The 15,943-nt window shown below is 38.1% G+C and overlaps 1 protein-coding gene across 1 annotated transcript in view; it reads right to left on the bottom strand.

Moving 5' to 3' along the window:
* Positions 1-15,943, bottom strand: part of lrp1bb (low density lipoprotein receptor-related protein 1Bb) — a gene marked incomplete in the record, with an annotated part of 410,583 nt that overhangs the window by 42,707 nt on the left and 351,933 nt on the right. Inside the window, 5 exon segments of the mRNA XM_024287246.2 lie at positions 1,818-1,950; positions 2,074-2,180; positions 4,292-4,424; positions 8,879-8,985; positions 9,804-9,920. Coding sequence (XP_024143014.2) covers positions 1,818-1,950; positions 2,074-2,180; positions 4,292-4,424; positions 8,879-8,985; positions 9,804-9,920 — 597 coding nt within the window.

Here is a 15,943-nt window from a genome sequence, read left to right as displayed (position 1 = left end):
ATGCCTTTAAACCATCAACAATGACTTCCTGATTGCGCAATGCAGAATGTCATGTTTAAATTTAAGTTTGACATGCATTCCAGATTCCGCCACTAGACGGTCAAGTGGTTATGGCTGCGGACTCACATTCAGAAGGTCATGGGTTCGAATCCCGCTCAGGAATAGTCCACATGAAATATTTGTTTTTACTTTTAAATTTTATTTTTACCTCAAAACTGTTCAATGCAGGTGAAAGAAATATTTTTAACACAGACAAATGCCTTTAAACCATCAACAATGACTTCCTGATTGCGCAATGCAGAATGTCATGTTTAAATTTAAGTTTGACATGCATTCCAGATTCCGCCACTAGACGGTCAAGTGGTTATGGCTGCGGACTCACATTCAGAAGGTCATGGGTTCGAATCCCGCTCAGGAATAGTCCACATGAAATATTTGTTTTTACTTTTAAATTTTATTTTTACCTCAAAACTGTTCAATGCAGGTGAAAGAAATATTTTTAACACAGACAAATGCCTTTAAACCATCAACAATGACTTCCTGATTTCGCAATGCAGAATGTCATGTTTAAATTTAAGTTTGACATGCATTCCAGATTCCGCCACTAGACGGTCAAGTGGTTATGGCTGCGGACTCACATTCAGAAGGTCATGGGTTCGAATCCCGCTCAGGAATAGTCCACATGAAATATTTGTTTTTACTTTTAAATTTTATTTTTACCTCAAAACTGTTCAATGCAGGTGAAAGAAATATTTTTAACACAGACAAATGCCTTTAAACCATCAACAATGACTTCCTGATTGCGCAATGCAGAATGTCATGTTTAAATTTAAGTTTGACATGCATTCCAGATTCCGCCACTAGACGGTCAAGTGGTTATGGCTGCGGACTCACATTCAGAAGGTCATGGGTTCGAATCCCGCTCAGGAATAGTCCACATGAAATATTTGTTTTTACTTTTAAATTTTATTTTTACCTCAAAACTGTTCAATGCAGGTGAAAGAAATATTTTTAACACAGACAAATGCCTTTAAACCATCAACAATGACTTCCTGATTTCGCAATGCAGAATGTCATGTTTAAATTTAAGTTTGACATGCATTCCAGATTCCGCCACTAGACGGTCAAGTGGTTATGGCTGCGGACTCACATTCAGAAGGTCATGGGTTCGAATCCCGCTCAGGAATAGTCCACATGAAATATTTGTTTTTACTTTTAAATTTTATTTTTACCTCAAAACTGTTCAATGCAGGTGAAAGAAATATTTTTAACACAGACAAATGCCTTTAAACCATCAACAATGACTTCCTGATTTCGCAATGCAGAATGTCATGTTTAAATTTAAGTTTGACATGCATTCCAGATTCCGCCACTAGACGGTCAAGTGGTTATGGCTGCGGACTCACATTCAGAAGGTCATGGGTTCGAATCCCGCTCAGGAATAGTCCACATGAAATATTTGTTTTTACTTTTAAATTTTATTTTTACCTCAAAACTGTTCAATGCAGGTGAAAGAAATATTTTTAACACAGACAAATGCCTTTAAACCATCAACAATGACTTCCTGATTTCGCAATACAGATTGTCTTGTTTAAATTTAAGTTTGACATGCATTCCAGATTCCGGTAATGCAACTTTTCTAGTTACATTTATTTTTTTCTCTTGTGATTTAGAAACTTAATGTTTAATTATGATGAAGCACTTTTAACTCTTGTTTTTCTTTATAAATCATTCGTATAGTATGAAGACACATCTGATGAGAGCTTTTAATTGCCAAAACCCTAAAGCTAGCTCCTCCGCCTCCTGCTGTCACCTACCATGGCTGCAGTTTTCTTCGTCGCTGTGATCCATGCAGTCCAACACGTCGTCGCAGTGCCAGCGCCGAGGGATGCAGTGCGCCCGGTTCAGACACAGGAACTCGTCCTCTCTGCACTCCTTCACGCAGCCAATCTGTCCGCAGAGAAGCGCCGCAGGTCATAAGACGCCACCAAGAAGAAGAAGAAATAAAAAAAACAGAAGCGCTGTTTTAACATGATTACTTCTGACCTTTGCATCACGCTAAGCTACACTGACCTCATCGGAGCCGTCCAGACAGTTGTCGTGTCCGTCACACCGCAGGCTGGCTGACACACAGCCCCCGCTGGCGCACACGTACTCATTCACCGAGCACGAAGGGACGGCTGGAAGAGGCGAAAGAAAATTTGTCACAATCCTTCCTTTCACCCACCAAGAAATCATCATCATGCGTGACCTTTTCCATTTCTCCTATAAAAAAAGCTCCAGATCACCAGGATTCTGAGTGAAAATGTGACTTCTGAAAAAACTTCAGCTGAAAGTTTTCTTCAAGAACATTTTTAAAATCTTCTTTTTACACATCACTATTTTATGTTTTTAATTTGTGAAAGAATCTGTTTTAGCAAAAATGTGCCGGATAAATGAGTTCCAATCATCATATTTATCTTAAAAATACATAAGTAAAGGAGACACAACATTCCACACTGATTCCAATTCAAGAAAGATGTTCAAACACTTCCACACAACTTTTTTTATCGAAAATTTCATCCCCGAACTCACTTTATTCCGCCTGGTTTTTATCTATTTCCTTGGAAGTCCACAATTTGTATTTTTGTGGCCCTTTTCATTAGTTGGCTTGATTACAAATGAGCTACACAAGAGAAAATAGTCAATTGGCCTTGGAAATTTACTTTTGCTCCTTTATTCTTTTTACTTTTGGAGCAAAAACTCAAGAAATAAATCTTCTTTTAAAGATGGTACAATTATCATGATTTAATAGGTGTTGTAGTTCACCATGAAACGTATTTATTCTTCAAGAATTTGCTTTAATTTGACTTTGGAAGAGAACAGGTTGGGTCAGGACGTGAACTGAAGTAGCCGTTTATCCACCAGCAGGAAGATGAGAGTTGGGACATCAAAGAAGTTTTCATGTTTTCCTTAAATTTAATTAACTTTCTCTGTTCTTCTTCCGACCATAAAGTGAATTTGTGATACCAGACATGCTTAAACTTGTTTTCATTCAACTGGTGTCCCTGAATCGTTCACAAAGTCTGGCTCAGAACTTTCCCAGAGACTGCCAGTAGTGGAACATTTATTCTTCCGTACAGCAGAAGCAGAAAAAAAACTAAATTTTGGTCAAATAGGAGAAAAGATTTCAAAATGTTAAAATCCCTGAACTGGGATGCTACTTTCACACCAAACGGATTTGCGTGTCAAACTTGTGGACGCACGTAGAATTCAGGGATGAACGATTCTTCCAAAATGTGTTCAAACTTAATGTTTCCTCGCATGTGGGCGGAGCTACTTTTTATTCTGATCACGCCCCCTCCGCGCCACTTTTTGTCCCCAACTGGTCATTTTTTGATGTGCCAGCTGTTCAGGGGTCCCCCTCCTTCAGGCCACAAACTGGTATCAGACCGAGGGCTGCTTGGTATCGGGCCACAGGGGGTCCCAAACCCTTGGGACGTCAGCTGGACCGGTACCCTAACCTGGTACCGTACCCTACCCTAACCCAGTAATGGTACCCTAACCTGGTACCCTACCCTAACCCAGTAATGGTACCCTAACCTGGTAGTGGTTTTGTGTCAGTTACCACATGCGGTACGGCATCCTAAGGGTTGGGGAGCCGTGATTTAATATAGTTAGCCAGCACTTCAAAAAAACGATGAGTTGTGGACATCCAAAATGTGGCCCAAACCATACGTCCGTATACTGTACGACGAGTTGGGAGTGAGAATGTGTAGTCTCACTTAAAGCATCATGTCTGTTCATGAGATCATTCAGAGACTCTCCAGGTACGTGAGCTTCACCATCTTGTGCAGAAACTGTCTGAATGACGGCCGCTTTCAGCGGTACTTCTGTCTCTCTGTGACCCAGTTTGAGGACTTGCTGTCCCCCATTAGTCCACAGAGGAAAAACATAAAAATAAGAATATAATTAGAGGAACTTTTTATCATTTTCTCCACGCAAATAAGAAAAATATCATACATTTCTGGAGGAGGACAATTGGATTCTCCTCCATGTTGGTTTCTACCAGCTGATTGCAACACATCATGTATCAAAGCTGAGTCCCTGATTGGTTGAGGCAACTCAAATTCTTCAACAAATTCAGATATTTCAATTCTGCTGTAACGCCCAAAACATGCTGCTAAAAACACGCCGCAGGACCTCCGACTGCATCTGTACATAGATTGTTGCTCAATCCTGAAAATCCCAAAATGCATTTTCTTTAATAAACCAGAAGAGTTTGTTCAGGAGTTCCTTGATTCGTTGTTACCCGTTGTCTGGCAGTTCTTTTCATCCTCCCCCATCTTGCAGTCCTCTTGCCCATCGCACAGCCACTTGAGTGAGATGCAGAAGTTGTTATGACACTGAAACTGGTCATCAGCGCAGTGGGCCTCACAGCCTTTCTGTGAAAGCATATAGAAAAACAATCAAATCCAAGGAAATACATGTATGTGTGTATCTTAAAACCATCAAAACAAGATTCAATGTTGATGAAAAAGAAAGAAAATACATGTCTTCCACAAAAACTATAAACTCCTACTAATAATCTTCAGCATCTGGTTAGGGTGTGTGGAAGAAGTTTATGTTTACTTGTTTATTTTGATTGGAATCATTTGATCTCGATCTTGCATTTTAGAAAACATGAATTCAAGGTGAAGCAATAAAAGAGCTTTAAGTGTAACGATTCACATCTTAAGTATATAAGTAAGTTATAAGTTATAAGTTTTACTGTACAGAAGTTAACCAGAATAAACCACCTGGAAGAATCATCCAGTTCCAGACGCAACGTACTTGGGACAATATTTACTTGGGAGAGCCTGTCCTGAGACTGGGAGGTTGTGGGTTCAAATTCACCGTTGGGTCATACCAAATACCAACAAGGAAAAGGCCCTCCTTGCTTGATTCTTAAATTTAAGGGGTTTGATTGGAGGGCTGAACCATTAAACTGGTTCTCAAACTCATAGGGGAGGGGTCATATGCAGAGGACAAGAGTTCCACAACTGACAGGACTTTAGGTTAAACCGTGGTGGAGCAAACAAATTTGAGTTTTGAGATGTTGTTAAAGTCATCAAATACAGTAACATTTGGTGTTTTGAGTCAAAACCCAGAAAATTAAAGAATGAACTTTGCAGCCAACATCATGACATTTTGTCCAGAAGTTCTTAAACTTTTTGGGGGTCATGATCATGTTTAATGTCAGTCAATATTATCACAGCCTGTCCTTTGTGAGGATGAAGTCGGTATCATTTTTTTTGTTTTTAACTTTATGTATTCCTGAACTCTTAAGGGAAAACTTCAGTTTACACTAAATTTTAATATGGCAAAGACAATTTCCTTTAACTTGAACGTTCCTGCTAATTGTAAAAGCGGAAAAAAGGAAATTCTTGGGCACAAATTTTAATCCCAGATGATATAACAAAACTGCAAAATTGTTAAATATTTAGAAGAAAAGGGAAAAAGGATCTCTAAAGTGACAATAGTTTGGCTGTTCCAAATCTCCTAGTCATATTTAAAACAATTAAAAGAAATTAAGCAGGAAACAAATCTAATTTTTTTTTGTTACAATGGTTAATTGTGTCTATGGGAGCATTTTTACACCATATTAATTTAGAGTTGGAAATCCTAACTGATTACTCCTTTTGCCAAACAAAAATCCACTTGTTTTGTTTCCAAACGATGAAATCATTCACAGCTAGAATGTTTTAATTTGTTGATTTACAAAAAAGAAAATCATTTAAATACATATTTAGAAATAGAGGATAGAACAAGATTTCTGTAAAGTTCACACGAAAAAAAAAGTAAAATCCCCACAAGTATGCTCTAATAATGAATCATGATGCATAATTTAATGAAAAGGAGCTTGTTATTACCGTCCTGCATTCTTGCTAATTTATTCCTGTGTTCAACATTTGCACAGCAATTTCTGCACATAATCCGTCTCCATGCAAAGTGCTCCTAATAAACTCTGAATTATTTGCCTCCCTGGTGTCAACTTTCTGGGTCAGAGTAGTCAAGTCATTTCCAGATGAGAAGATGTTTTTTATAGTTGAATTTACTCACGAACTGCAAAGTTTTAGAAGACTTTGAAGATAAATATTTGACTTTTCTATAGTTATAAATGAGATGGATCAACATGTATTCCTGACTACAGTAGACTTCTTTGGGTCGCAACATTTAACTTTTAAGATTTTTAAATGTTTATTTATATCCAATTACTCACTTCTTTGCCTATTAAGAGCTATCCATTCTTGGAGTACCGGTATAAGGCAGCCTCCACTAGTGTGTGATCAGTCAACACATTTAAATGGGGGGAGGAGTCCCAGTCAACACAAAAGACCAATCCTGACGGGGGCGGATTCATCATTTCGGTAACTGTTGCAGAGGGACGCGGGACTTCTACGAGGCTTTGTAAGCATTTAGCAGGCGCTCAGGTCAGTTTGAAGACTCCAGAAAACACAATTGCCGTGGTTATAAAACAGTCGAGCCACAAAGTCGTTTACAGCAACGGCAAAAAGAAAAACAGAATTGTTTTTCTGGTCTGTGAGAAAAGAAAAATCCAGCCAAAAGGCATCAGAAAAGGGCATCATGGGAATTTGTGTTTGGGTCTGTTAATCCTTTTTAGGTGATGTTAGGATTCAGTTTTATGCATTTTTATTGTTTCTATTAAGCCACTGTATGCAACATCCTTTATTCTCTGCAAACTTGTTAAGTGTGGAACCCAAACGCTTGTAACACACAGCAGGTTTATGATGTGAAAGTGAGGAACTGAAATATGCATCAATCACTCCTAGAGCTTCTTTAAACCATCTTTGAATCTCACTGAACTTTCCATCATGACTTAGTTAAGGTATATTTGACAAACTTGGCTACGTTTTAAACATGTGAAAGTAAAATAAGTGTTTAAAAAAGTCATAAGCACAAAGTTTAAGCATAGATATTTATAGTCAAGTACAAAGACAATAGCTGCACGAATGCAGAAAGATCCAGGATCAGTTAAAAAAAATGTTTTCAAATTTAACAAACAGAAATGCAGAAAGATCCAGGATCAGATAAAAAAAACTGTTTTCAAATTTAACAAACAGAAATGCAGAGCGGATCAGGTGGAAAATCCTCTCAGATATACAGAAAAGGGCCATTTTAAACTTTATAATAAACAATCAAACATTCTGTCCTTCCTTTGTTTTCTTTTAAAAATGAAAAAGGGAATAAAATAAACACATTTTATGCTACAGTAGGGATGTTCTAAAGACAAAAGAACTCAAACGAGAACCGCATTGAAATGTAAAAAGATATTCTTCTTCTGTTACTTTATTCCAAATGAATATGAATAGGTTTATGAGTACATAAATACAAGCAGGATGTCCTGACAAGATGAACGTTTGATACGATTGTTGAAAGTGTGCAGAAAAATGTACAGAAAGGAGCAGGAGAGTCACTACAGTGTGAATGCTTACAATAATGCTTCGATGCAAATGAGAAAAATATCAAAACGTAAGAGAAAAAAATATCAGATTGTCCTCCCAGTTTGTTTTGGACGACACTTCTTCTTCTGGAACTCTCAGAAGAAAATACAGCACCCTCTGGTGGTTGTTAGCGGAAACAACCGCTAAGGAGCAACCGGAAGCTAGTGGAAAAATAATAAAGCTTATTTATGTTAAAAGAAAATCCCAAATAAGAGTATAAATCACACCCTTGGCTAAACTATGAAAAAAACAGCAACTTATAATCCGAAAAATATGGTAATTCTCAACTGTTTATACAGTTGCAAGAAAAAGTATGTGAACCCTTTGGAAGTATCTCAGTTTCAGTATGAGACAAAATTGATTAAAAAAACACTATAATTACTACGTTGTATTGTTTTACACCAGAGGTGTCAAACTCAGTCACACAAAGAGCAAAAATCCAAAACACATTTTAGGTCGCGGGCTGACCAGGATAAACATTTATTAGACGCTTTAAAGCTACATTTTTAAAACTTTAAAACTGTAACTTTTGTTCACAATAATGAAGTAGATATATAGTATTACCTACAATAACGCTAGTATGCTGTAAGCTGAATTTTGCCGCTGAAGATGTTAGTGCTGAGAGCTGAAAATGCTGAAATGGATAGCTAACAATGCTGAAGCTGATAACCAGCTAAAACATTAGCTAAATGCTAAATTAATCTTATAAAACAAAAAAACAAAAAAATCTAGGTTAGCCAAAACAGCTAGCATGTAACTGAAGAAATAGCTAAACTTCAAAATATCCTAAAGAGCTGAAAAAAGTTTAAATTAGCCAAAACAACTCACATGTAAATATTAGTCTAACTCCAAAACAGCCAAAACAAGGTTTAAAAAAAGTTTAAATTAGCCAAAACAGCTAGCATGTAGCTGAAATATTAGCTAAACTAAAATCCACAACAGACTAAAAAACTAAATAAAAAGCGTAAATTAGCGAAAACAGCTAACATTTAGCTGAAATATTAGCTGAAATACAAAGTCCTAAAAACTAAAATAAATAAATAAATAAAAAAAGCCTAAGTTAGCCAAAAGTATGTGGCTGAAATATTAGCTGAACTCCAAAATAGCCTAAAAAAATCACTTTAAAACTGTAACTTTTTAACATAATTATGAATAATAAAAATGCAGGAATATTATTCCAGAATAAATCAGCTTAAACCTTAAATAACTTTCAATATTTTACTCCCCACAGAAATTTATCTTGTCAAAATTATACAAGTTAGAAATGAGTGCAAGATAACATCGGGACATTAGTAACAATAAAATAAAATGATCTGGAGGGCCGGATCCGGCCCCTGGGCCTTGACTTTGACACATATTTACAGTTAAATATTAGAGTAGGACACAGCACTGACCTCATCTGAGTTATCCAGGCAGTCGTAGTCTCCATCACAGCGGAATCGTGAGGAAATGCACTCTCCATTTGAGCAGGCGAAATCCTTGTGATTACAAGTGACTGGCTCTGCGAGGGGAGAAGATAAAAGATAAAAATGATGCCAAACTGATCATTTTTCAGCATCGTACACAAGAGCCACCCCCGGCTGCAGCTATCAGCCAAACACAGTTCTTAGGAAGCCATGCAAATGCCTTGGCAAAGACGCTCTTTTTATCTAATTAGTGTCATTTTGTATTAGAAGTGGATAAACTGGCAAAGCTGATCAGAATGTAAATACATTCATCGCCGCTCGCACAATGAGGGACGCTGACGTTCCCTCTGAAGCCAGAAATCTTGTATCTGCCATTTAGTGGGTCCCTGAGGGCGACATTAGAGTGCAGCTAAACAGCTGGATCAGATCCACTGTCTGGGCCCTCCCCCTTGTTATCATGGACTGTTAGCTAGCTCGGGGTGTGTGTTATGAGTTTTTGCTGCGGCAAAGACTCCCAGCAGGCATTGCAGCAAAATCTGATTTACGGCCCCTTCATCATCTGCCGGTCCACCTGCTTATTATTTTCACATTTTTTTTCTTTTTTTTTTCCATCCATCCAACACTTGACCGGCTTTTATTTGCATTTTAAGTGACATTAATAGGTGTGGAGAGTCTAGCCGGCTAATATATCATGGAAAATGTGCAGACTCAGCAAAAAGGCGCTAAAGGTATACTCGTAATGTGCAGCCAAACAATTCTACACAAACACGAGGGGCGAGAGGTTTAACAAGGTGTGTCTTTGGGTGAGCAGATAAGAAGCAGCTTCGCTCTCCTCTCAGCAGCAGGCTTTATCACAGTGAGCCGCCGCTGGTCTGAACAGACACAGTAAAAGGCGACGAGTGAAGAAACTCACTGCAGTTGTTCTCGTCGGAGCCGTCGCCGCAGTCGTTCTGGCTGTCACACCTCCAGTGGTCCGGGATGCAGTTGTTATTCTTGCAGCGAAATTCATGAGGTCCACAGGTCTTTTCATCTTTTTCATCAGGAGCAAAGAGAAACACAAAGAGGAATGTGGCTTCAAAGTGCATGAATATTAATGAGGAGCAGCTATCATATTTTCAACGTGCGCTCGTAATTTCCTCAGGGTTTCTCCGAGCAAGTCTGACTCAGAGTTCAAAACGTAGCGCTCACTCGAGGGGACGCCGCGCCTCAAGATGAAATACCTCAACGCTCGCCCTCATCCTCGACGCTCCTTTGACACAAGTTTGGTAAAAGCTAAACATTCATGAATCCGACAGCTCCGGGAAGATTTTAGCGCCAGACGACTTTTTAATTTGAAATAAAAATTTCATTTACAGGGACGTCCTGAAATTATGAACATTTTTGGCTCCAATTTGGACCAGCGCTAACAACCAGCAAACAACATGGATAAAAATAACACATAAATGCATAAAAAATGAATCTGACAGTTACATAAAACAAGCAACAAACACCAAACTCTGACATGACCTTAAGTCTATTTATAGTGCACATTTTGAGTAGAAAGACAATTCCAAGTGATTTACATGAACAAATATTCAAACGAAATATTAAATATTAAGAAACATCAAATATTGAAATCAAAATGTAAAGAAAATTAAATAGAATCAACTTAAAGTAACAGTACTTAAGTAAACTTTTGAATAAAAACAAATCAAATGTAGATGAATGAATGAATGAAATGGTTTATTTCAAGCAATCAGGTAATAATACATTACATATCAATTAATAAATCACAAGTTGATCACTTGAAAGGGAGTGGAAGGAAGTGAACTTATATAAACCCACCCCGACTCGACCATACCATTTTCTCTACATGAATGATCAATATCTGGTTCAGGTTCAGGAATTCAATCCGGTTCAGAGGAGAGCAGGTGGGTCTTTAGATTGAGTTTAAATAGTGTTTCAGCTGGTTTACGGGTTTTTAGGAGTTTGTTCCAGATCTGTGGAGCATAGACGCTGAATACAGCTTCTCAATGCTTGATTTAACTCTAGGAACTTATAAAAACCGGATCCAGATGACCAGAGAGGTCTGGTCCATACTGGGTCATGTCATGTATTTTGATGCTAAACCATTCAAAGCTTTAGAAACTAATTTTTCAGACTATAAGTCGTGTTATGTTTATAGATTGCCCAGGGGTGCGATTTTTGCTCAGGAGCGACTTATCTGTGTTTTTTTAAGCATAAATAGGCTCAAATATTCGTTATTTTCCCACTAACAACCACTAGAGGGCGAAGTAGGTTTGTGTATCAGTATTTGCTGCAGAAGAAGTGCCGTCCAAAACAAACATGGCTGAGAATCTGATGGTTGTCCTCACGAACGTTATGATGTTTTTCTTATTTTTAATCGAGACATTATTTTCTTGTTTTTAGTTTTCTCTCCTCGGGCTAAAAACTGCCAAACGGGGAAATGAAAGAATCCCATCAGAAATTCTTTTAAGCTTGTGTGTCATTAAATCCAGCTTCATGTATCAAGACAATTAAGCTCAAAGTCGCATCTCTAAGTCTGTCTTTATTCAAACTGCTGTAAAGCGGGGCGAAAGACGAAAAAATGCTATTGGGAAAGAACTTGTGAGTGGGACGAGATCCACGAACGTCTTTGTTTTCCTGGTCTGAGCTGGAATCTGGATACTGATACTCTGATACTGATCGCCCTTCTTTTTGCTGGGCTAATGTTAGATTGGGACTGTAAGCTAGTGGTAGAGTGTGGATGATGGGAAGGGGGGCGGGCTTAATCCACACCAACGTTCCCGCCTCCAACTCAGAAGTGAACTTCTAATACACTCCTGGGACTGGCAAAAAAAAAACAAATTGTTTTAAAATTTGGCAAAAAACGACATAAAATTAATTAAAAAAAACGCTTAAATAGATGAATAGATGATCAGAATTGGACTTTAAATGCATCAAATGAAGCTTCACTTAAGTGGAACAACACATGTATGTGTGTGTTTGTTCTATCTACTAACAGCGGCTTCCTGCTTCCTCCTAATCAACATTTACACAGTTTTGGGCATCACCCCTCCACCTTCTTCAGATGAACATTTCTCGCAGACACCGTCAGAGATAATGGCTGAGTTATTGTTGGTATCTGAGAGGAAAGAGATGTGACAAACAAGACAACAGCCGATTCCGCCTGATTCTCCTTCCAGCACGACAGCAGGAGAGAATCAGAAGGGAAAGCAGACAGTGATTCATTACGCGGCAGCTCTCTCACGAGCAGCATTTAAAAGATATGACAGGAGAAATTGGAGCAATGTTTCTTGTTTAGGACAGCGCTCATTATCAAGCTAACAAGGCCAGCTTTCTGAGCTGTGCATCGTTCCATCAAAAACAACAAAAAAAGGCTTGTTTTTGTCTGTTTGCAAACTTTTAGGCAACTGTAAGAAGACTTTGAAACATTTCAAATGTAAAAAAAAAACAGTTTAATGGCTAAAGTCATCAAACTAGAAACAGAAATAAAAATGTCCCTGTAAAAATAAGGCGCTAGAATGTTTGTGACCACGACGGCTGAACGCCATCTGAATAAAATCCTCGGGAACAGATGGGAAGGCATTTGATCAAACTCACCCAAACATGAGGAAAAACACGACAAAAATGACTCATCAAAGCCGTTAATGGAAATTCATAAAAAACATGATTCCAAACTCCTAAAGTTTTATTCTTAAATTGATTTACGGGGGGGAGAGAATGCTGGGAAATGAACAATTCATCTCATTTTCTGCTGATTGCATGCGAGACTCAGATGACAAGGAACTAATTTTCCTTTTTCATTTTAAAACATCTGTTTGTAACAAAGAAGTTTGAACTAAAGAATGATTTGTTTTGGAAAAACGAGAAATAATAAGAAAAAATACAAAAAAAATCCCTTAATTTTTAAAAAATGATAAAGTTTATGAATAACAAAAGTACTTAGTATTTAAAAACGTAGATAAAAAAGTGTGCTGAAATGGGCAATTGTAAAAAAAAAAAAAAAAAATCAGATATCATATGTTTGTATAAAACAAATGAAGAAGCATCAGAATAAGAAGGCAGCTGGATTAGTCAGAGGAGAAGACGCTGCCTCCGCGGCGTGCTCGTAAAACGGCTAATGGTTAGCATCTGGATTTCATTTCCACAGGATTTAATAAAAAGAGAGTGCTGCCGTTTGCCACTGCGCTGCTGCATACTTTTTCAAATGACAGCATGCATAATCACCATTTATCAACATTTATGTCTACAAGTATTTATGTGGAACACCACTAAAAAGCTTCATGCTGCAGGCGAGATCGCACAGATCTCTGGCACTTATTGAGCTGAATTGACTGTGATTCATGCACATTCAATAAACATAATACTGTAACAACTGCTGCTGAGACAGTACTAATTTGAACACCTTCATACATATATATATATATCAGGCATTCTTCTTTATGATGCTGACTTGTATCAGAAACAAAAATCATTTAAGAAGTTCATCTTTTGTTGGGATTTTTTACAGTAAAATACTGTAAATATTCATTGGTTCTTTCTGTAATTAAATCTCTGCTTCCTGATTGAAGCTCATTTGAAAACGAAATGGATTAGATCTGTGTGCAGTTCACTAAATAACCACTAGGGGATTGAGACATGAGCATCTAGAGATAAAGGCACAGATGATTCAGTAACATCCCAGTAACACACACTGATGAAAGGAGAAGCTTAAGAAACATAAAAGCATGAATCAAAGGAGTTTCAAGAGTCATGTTTTAATACTGAAGAACATGGCAATAAATGGGGCTGCACGGTGGCGCAGTTGTTAGCGCTCTTGCCTCACAGCGAGAAGGCCCCGGTTCGACTCCCGGCTGGGACCTTTCTGTGTGGAGTTTGCATGTTCTCCCCGTGCATGCGTGGGTTTTCACCGGGGACTCCGGCTTTCTCCCACCGTCCAAAAACATGCTTCATAGGTTAATTGGTGACTCTAAATTGCCCCTAGGTGTGAATGTGAGAGTGAATGTGTGTGATTAAGGCCCTGCGACAGACTGGCGACCTGTCCAGGGTGAACCCCGCCTTCGCCCTTCAGTAGCTGGGATAGGCTCCGGCACCCCGCGACCCCGAAAGGGACGAAGCGGTCAAGAAAATGGATGAATGTTAATAAATGAAAGAAGTCCACAAAATAGAAGTAAAGGAAGTCTCACTGGTCGACGCTCTAAATGTCACGTCAACATTAGACTTCAGCGGCTTCTTCTATATATATATATATATATATATATATATATATATATATATATATATATATATATATATATATATATATATATATATATATACATATATATATATATATATATATATATATATATATCTTAATATGACAACCCCGTGCAGAGTCTGTTTCTGTTTTTCCTCTAACTTTACTTTTTTTGCAGTTGCCTTGGCAACATTGTCTAATTTTCTTTTTGCTAGAAAATAATGAAACTTTGCATCCATGAAAAGAAATACATTTTGTTCATTTTCAGCCTTACGGCGATTCACCCAATAGTTAAACTAAAGGATCTGAAACACTGAAGCCTTAGGGGTTTGAGTTGGGGCGTGTCTTGCAGTTTCCTTGAAGTTTAGACGGAATTATCGATGGACTTCAATAAAATGTAACGTACCATCGTTGTACGTGTGGTAACTGTATCGTGAAGTATTTGTGAGGTTGATGTGATGAGGTTTGGGTAATGCTGTCGTACGATGTCCTTACATCACACTCTAGTAGTTTCAAACGTATGGGTACGGGCTTCTTACTGACTATAGGCCAATGCAACAGGGTGTGTTTGAAACACAAATTTCCCATAGGACACCTGTACAATGTCCACACAAACTACGCTCTGTCTAATTTTCTCATTTCTAACAGTCTTGTCTGGTTTCCACTAATCTGTATGAAGAGTCTCTCTTTTGTGTTGAAACAGAAAAATACGACGTTCATTAATCAACCAGAATGTTTACATCGTCTCCGTTATATCTGCGATTAACTAACTAAAAAGAAGGAAATCCTTTGACAAAGCAGCCATGAGTAAATAGAGCGGGAGGAACTACGGAGACTGGTTGGCCTGGGGGGGGACGGACCAGAGAGCCAATAGAAACAATGTAAACTGATTATTGTAAGACGGACTCACCTTGCAACTTAAAACACACAATCGACGGACCAGTGTAAGGAGTGCGCACCTACCCTAATGCACCTGTCAAATTCAAGGCCCGGGGGCCGGATCCGGCCCTCCAGATAATTTTATTTTATTGTTATTATTAGACCGATGTTATTTTGCGCTAGTTTATAACTTCTATAATTTTGACAAAATATATTTCTTTGAAGAGTAAAATATTGGACGTTATTTAAGGTTTAAGTTGATTTATTCTGGAATAATATTCATAACTTTTTGTTATTCATAATTATGTTAAAAAGTTACTGTTTTAAAGTTTTAAAAATTGGCATTCTGACAGCTTTTTGGACTATTTTGGCATTTAATAAGATTTTTTAGGCTATTTTGGAGTTCAGCTAATATTTCAGCTACATGCTAGTGTAACGCAGAGGCTGAAACGTTTGGATCCATGTGCAGACGGTTTAATTTCACAGAGCAAGGGCGAGGCATAGTCGGCGTCAAAGGGCAGGCAAAGGTCAAAATCACAGAGGCGAGGCAGGAAAACGAGGAAACAGGCGTGGGTCAAAAACACAGAGACTATAACTGACTAGGAGGGATGCTCAGACTGACTGTTAACACAATCAAGACTTCACATTGAACTGTGGCCTGGAGTGAGTATATATGCTGGTGAGTCTAATGATGATGATGATGAACAGCTGTGCATGGAGAAGGCTGGAGCAAAGGCTGATGGGAGTTTGAGTGAGGAAGAGAGCTGGTTAAAACTCAGAAGAGGGGTCCTGCAGGTCTTCTGGTGTTTTTTTTTTTAGCTACATGCTAACTGTTCTGGCTAAGCTAAGTTTTTCTAGGCTAATTTGGCATTTAGCTATTATTTTAGCTGGTTATCAGCTTCAGCGTTTTCAACTATTAACTTCAGCGTTTT

The sequence above is a fragment of the Oryzias melastigma genome, linkage group LG21 (assembly GCF_002922805.2).
Source record: "Oryzias melastigma strain HK-1 linkage group LG21, ASM292280v2, whole genome shotgun sequence".
NCBI classification, from domain to species: Eukaryota; Metazoa; Chordata; class Actinopteri; order Beloniformes; family Adrianichthyidae; genus Oryzias; species Oryzias melastigma.
Note: the sequence above shows the minus strand (reverse complement) of the source record. Positions and strands in the feature narration are given on the sequence as shown.